Source organism: Cucumis melo, chromosome 11, assembly GCF_025177605.1.
Source record: "Cucumis melo cultivar AY chromosome 11, USDA_Cmelo_AY_1.0, whole genome shotgun sequence".
Classification (NCBI taxonomy): domain Eukaryota; kingdom Viridiplantae; phylum Streptophyta; class Magnoliopsida; order Cucurbitales; family Cucurbitaceae; genus Cucumis; species Cucumis melo.
Window position 1 is genome coordinate 11,477,642 of NC_066867.1, and position 5,578 is coordinate 11,483,219.

A 5,578-nucleotide genomic window follows, 5' to 3' on the forward strand; every position below is an offset into this window, starting at 1 on the left:
GAAACTTATAACAAAAACAGCCATCTTCTCCAAATCTGTTAGTTTGTGAATTTGGAAATATCAATCGGATTGGAATAACCATGAGTCCGAATCGTTTCCATTGAAAACAGGCATTTCAACTTTTTTAAATTTTTTCGTTCGACTGTTTTATCTTTTCTTCTTTCGTTCCTTTTTTTGTTTCATCGTTCGAATCTTCGCTAATCGCAACTTCTTTCATTTTACTTGACGAACGTTCCTTATCGGAAGGCATAACCGATTTCTCATTAACAATAGTTTCAATATACTTCATAAGTACTTGATGCTGCTGTTGTTGATTATCGACTTTCGAACTCAATCAATCCAAGTTCTTCATCAACGCTAGTTGATGTTGTTTTTCGTTCAGCACATTCAGGCGCTCAATGTTCTTCATGATCGTCGACAGCTTTTCTTCCATCATTTCTGAAACTTCCTGCTCCAATCATCGAACCTTTCCTCATGTTTCTTAGCTATTTTCTTTAGTTTCCCCAGGTTTGGTGCTCTGATACCAATATGTTGGATCTCAAATCCAACACAGATTTATCAAGAAGAGAATCAACAATTTTATTGAATCTCAATGTAGAATGTTTACAAAATAGGAATCAAGAAATGAATTATAAAATATAATTCATTCACAAACAACTCTCTAACTGTAAACCTATCTCTCAAGAGCTCACGATAGAAACTACCACAATGAAAATACTCACTCCTAACTTTCTCTTTCTTATTGCTATTTATACTCTTCTAAGTGGTCCCCTTTATAACCGACTAACAACTATCCTATCACTTATTATTTACATTCTTCTTCCTTCTCTGATATTTATGAATAATCGGTGGTCTAACACACCTCTTCACATCCTTTTGAAGCTAATAAAAGAAGAAAATAATTTATAGCATCATTGTTGTTAATGGAATAAAACTTTACTATCATAACATGATAATTCAGTTGAAAAGGAAACCGGCCCTATAAAATACTAGGCCACACATGTCAAAGCAAACTTATACCTGACATAGCTATCAGAACCAAAATAAGACATAAGGATGAAAAAACTAGGTCTCAGTGTTTGCAACATTGAATGATTTTGAGCCTGTTAGAATTTCTGAATCACAACAGAATTGGCTATTCCAGCTTGTTCGATAGTTTGATCCAATTCAGCCAATTGTTTGGGAGGGAAACCCATAGTCTGGAGCTGGTAATTTCTCGCACCACTGGGCCTTGATGCATCAATGAACCCACGAATGTCCCTGACTGTGTGGTGGTGGTTGAAACGCGAGACCATTCGTGTCCCATCTGCCAACCTAAGCTGAAGAGAAGTAATTGGCAATGAGTCGTCAACCACCAAACCTGTTGATGGGAGCGGAGCAACATTCAGTGAATGAGTGGCAGAGGGAGCATCCGAGTTTGGCAAGTCACTAGCTAATGTTCTCCCAACGCCTTGGAATGGAGCATGGCGGTGCTTCACCGGTTCCTGTATAGGTAGGAGATGAAATGAGAACAATATAAGGCCTACAGATGTATAGAAAAATAGGTTACTGAAAGAGATATCAACGTACTGGGTAGTCTTCCTCTCTTCTGACAAGGTTAACATGGACAGATGTCCTCCTATCTGCAGGTTCGAGCTCTACAGGACACTCTGACCTACGAATACTCTGCAATAACTTACAGATGTTACCAGACATAAACTAACATCTGTACAAATAATAGATCTTGGGTTAATTGTGAAAATAAAATAAAACAAGCTTGGATCTTAGACCTCAATACTCCATACTCCATAGCCAAAACTTTAGAGATTAAAACAAACTGTCACACTTTCACAAAGATTTCTAGTAGAGGAAATCAACTCAGTTTATCAGCGTTGATAACAAATGAACCTAGCTTTGACTTAGAAATACCAAGGAGTAAAAAGTCTTTTGCAGGTTATTCAGAACTGGGAAGATAGAACTCTTTCATCTATAAGGATTGCTCAAGTTCTGAAAGGCCAGATCAATTGATGTCAGTGGCCACTAAAAGAAAATTAACATCCTATACGATGGCACGTCATCTTCAGTTATGTTGCAAGCTCAAAGACCCATAAGAGATATTTAACTTTAGGAACCAATAACACAAGAATCGACCTTTCACATACAGTTACCTCTATAAAAGGTGCATTTTCAGGATCATCCAATCTCCTTAAAGGACCATCATCAACAGAAAATCCATTCCTCCAGAAAGTGACAGTGTGAGTGACAGCCTCTGGGTGCCTAGGAATTGAGGGCACTGTCTCCCCAGAGAGCAATCTGGCAGTGCCAGTAAAGCTTCTCGAAGCTGAAGATGGTTCAATAGGTACATCGACTGCTGATTGTCTGGCTTGATCAAAAATTGCATCGACAGAATTGCCTTTGGAAGGATCCTGCACAAGCATGCCACTGCCAGTGAAAGTAAAATAAAATCACTAAGCAGTGGCAACAAACTCTAGTGTACTTGTATAATGGACTAATACAATTCGGTAAATGTAATTTTTGAACTGCAAGTATTCACTTTTACTCTCTTACAGAAAGATTAGCTAATAAAATATATATCTTATGGAAACACACATGCTTACAAGAAAATAACACAGCCAGTTACGTTAAAACATCATGCATGCATGACCATTGGATACTTGGCATCCTTACTGAAAAATGAACTTTGTTCCATTCCAAGTTAGAGGACGGCAAGGTTTCTTATCTATATTATTTTTCTTTTTAATATTAGTGAGTGTCCGAACCAATTTATATGCTCCTTAACTAACCTCATGAGATAACCCTCATGATCTCAAGGAAACTTGTAGGATATTATATTCTAGATAGATGACCACCATGTATTGAACCCATATATAATAAATATATAATGATATCATTAACTAATATTATGTTTTCCCATGCCCATTAGTTTTCCAGCAATATAATAGCCACATCAACCAGTTTTTTTTATAGGAAACAAGATAAAAGATAATAATTGCCACATCAAACATAATATGTGCAACAAGCAAAGTTTAAGAGTATTGACTTTATTTAGGCTATACAAAGATGTCCTAGCAATTTTTACTTCTGGTTCCTTTCAAAGTGTTTGCTAATTCTTTCTCGGCAGAAGTTTCTTTAAAAGTTTAATCTTTCTCCTCAAGGGTCGGTGCTAGAAAATCCAATTCTTTTTCCTTCAAAAAAAGGATAACATTTGGAAGATATTCATGAGAATATAGAATTACCAATAAATGAAACTTGAAAAAGATGTAAAGGAGGAAGGTTCTAGGGAAAACATATTTTCTCGAGTGGATGTCCATATCCCTCTCAAACATGGTTCGAAGAAGTCTTAGTTCGATAGCATTTGCATTCTTGTAATTAGTAAGAAAATGTAAGCAAAATAAAAACTTATATCAAATAAAATCAAACCTACTTAACGATAGAATCTCCAAATTAGAGTGATAAATGATATGTGCAACTAAAAGGCGAGAAAGTTCATAAAAGCATTGAAATAGGACATAAACTAAATCCTACATTTTCCAGTTTCACATGAAAAAATGAATCAACAGATTATGGTTTTCCTGAATGAAATAGCTGAACTCTCCCCAAGTAATCGTTACAGAAAAGAATATACACCCACCAAATTTTCTCATTGATCATCAGTATTTTCCGTTGAAAACAATCACTAACAAAATGTAAGCAACTGAAGATACGAAATCATGCTCCAAGAGAACAATGGTAATCTAAAAATCAATGAACTGAACAAATATGGCTTAACCAATCGTCATATCTATTCGAAGGAGAAAAAGAGTCAAAACAATATATTGCAAAAAAAAAAAAAAAATCCAGAATCCAGGAACTCCAATAGGGCTCCTTCAATCAAAATTCCAAACGTACGCTTAGTGCAATCAGTAACTATAATCCAACATTTTCTCAGAAGTCAATTAGGAGTATATCTTGATGAATCAAAAACCAAACCTACCTCTTCTCACCACCAGTGTAGTACTCTTGCAGCTCATCAGAGTCGCTATCAGAGTCCCCTTCCGCCGGCCGGTTTAGGTCAGAGAGGGTGCGGATGCGACGCGTCCTACTACCAGAAGCCCTATTGTCATCCTTCTTCTCCGATTCACCCCTAGTTCTTCTCGAACGGAGCTCATAAGGAGCACGAGAAGCAGGTGGGGAAGGGGAACGAGAACGCGATGGCGACTCTGAAGGAGCAAATTCAGGCGAATCAGGAGGTGGAAGTGGGCGAGTGGCAGTAGCGGTGGCGGTGGCGGTGGCGTCGATGGCATCGGCGGCATGGTTATCCAAGAAGGTGGAAACGGCGGCGTCGAGATCCCAATTGTGGCTCTCTAAGAAGAAAAGGGCTTCCTCTTTGGAAGAGGAAGTGATCTCGATGAAAGAGTTAATGGAAGCAGCATTGGCAGCTGCATCATGTTGAGCTTCCGTTTCCATGGTGAGTTTTTCGGTGGTTTCCCTCGGACCTGATTACTGTGATGAGGATGACGATGATGATGGCTCGGAGTTTCGGCAGCCCAATTCCCCATTTTCATTCATTCTTTTTCTAAAGTATCAAAAAACAAAATATCTTCTCCCCCCGTACAAGTCACCCGAACGACGTCGTTTATCCGACACTCCCCCATGGTCAAACGGTGCGTTTTCATTGACCGTCGTTGCTCACTTCCGTTTATTATTTTTATTTTTTATTATCTTATTTTTTACAAATCGGGAAGAGGGGGAAGTGAAACCCTGGCACTCTTCGTGCTCATTACACAACCTAACAACTCGTTAATAAATTTTGGACTAATAAAGGAAAATTCCTTTGCCAACAATCACCCAAAACACACACAGCATTTTTGTATTGATTGATCTCTTTTTTAAACCTTTGTTTGTTCTTTTTTATCCTTTTCACTTGTGAATTATCATTTTTACCCTCAATGTTAAATACTTCCATTTTTCCCTATGGTCGAGCGAACAAAACAATTTATTTAACTACTCTAAACACGTCTGAGTGGTAAGATTGAATTAAGCTCAAGGAGCACGTTAATTTCTTAGATAAATAAATTGCAATCTAAGAGTAACTGGTGGGGATATTTTCAATTGAAAGTTATCAATAAAAATAATTTATGCCAAGAGTAAATAAGATTGAATTCAAATTAATAACTATTGTAGCCTAGGTCTTATCAACTAGATCACACAACACTCATTTGACACTTGCATTCATGAGTCTTAGCCTTCCCTCCTAAATATGTCGTAGAAAGTCCTAGTCATCTAATTAGCCAATTGAGTTAGATGAGACGCATCATAACCAATTAGATAATCTCATTACATTCTTGGAACCTATATAAGTTGATCATTTAATTGGAGGAGCCAAATTAAAAACATTCAAAGAGGCCAATTGGACAAATATGCGTTGAAGTAATAGACAACTCACAAACCAATTTAACATATTATTATTTAGATTAATCATGCAATTTAGTGGTACGCATCGCAAGTTAAATGAGTAAACGATTATACTTCATAAGTTGAAACATAATCAAGTCTCATTCAAAATTTAGAAACGAATCAATTGTAACACATGTATCCA

The 5,578-nt window shown here is 37.1% G+C and overlaps 1 protein-coding gene across 1 annotated transcript; it reads right to left on the reverse strand.

Annotated features, from left to right (window-relative positions):
• Positions 1 to 914: 914 nt before the first annotated feature.
• On the reverse strand, positions 915 to 4,571 carry LOC103495994 (plant UBX domain-containing protein 4). The gene is made up of 4 exons (XM_008457708.3): positions 3,974 to 4,571; positions 2,148 to 2,421; positions 1,570 to 1,665; positions 915 to 1,484 (listed from the first exon to the last, which is right to left on the reverse strand). The coding sequence occupies exons 1-4, from the start codon at positions 4,444 to 4,446 to the stop codon at positions 1,107 to 1,109; spliced, it is 1,221 nt and encodes a 406-aa protein (XP_008455930.1). The 5' UTR covers positions 4,447 to 4,571; the 3' UTR covers positions 915 to 1,106.
• Between the last annotated feature and the right edge of the window lie 1,007 nt (positions 4,572 to 5,578).

Excerpts from the sequence above, each read along its gene's own strand:
- LOC103495994 (XM_008457708.3), bottom strand. The coding sequence starts at position 4,446 with ATGGAAACGGAAGCTCAACATGATGCAGCTGCCAATGCTGCTTCCATT. Across the intron at positions 1,666-2,147 it reads AAAATGCACCTTTTATAGAG|AGTATTCGTAGGTCAGAGTG; the intron begins GTAACTGTATGT and ends AAGTTATTGCAG. Across the intron at positions 1,485-1,569 it reads GAAGAGAGGAAGACTACCCA|GAACCGGTGAAGCACCGCCA; the intron begins GTACGTTGATAT and ends CTACCTATACAG.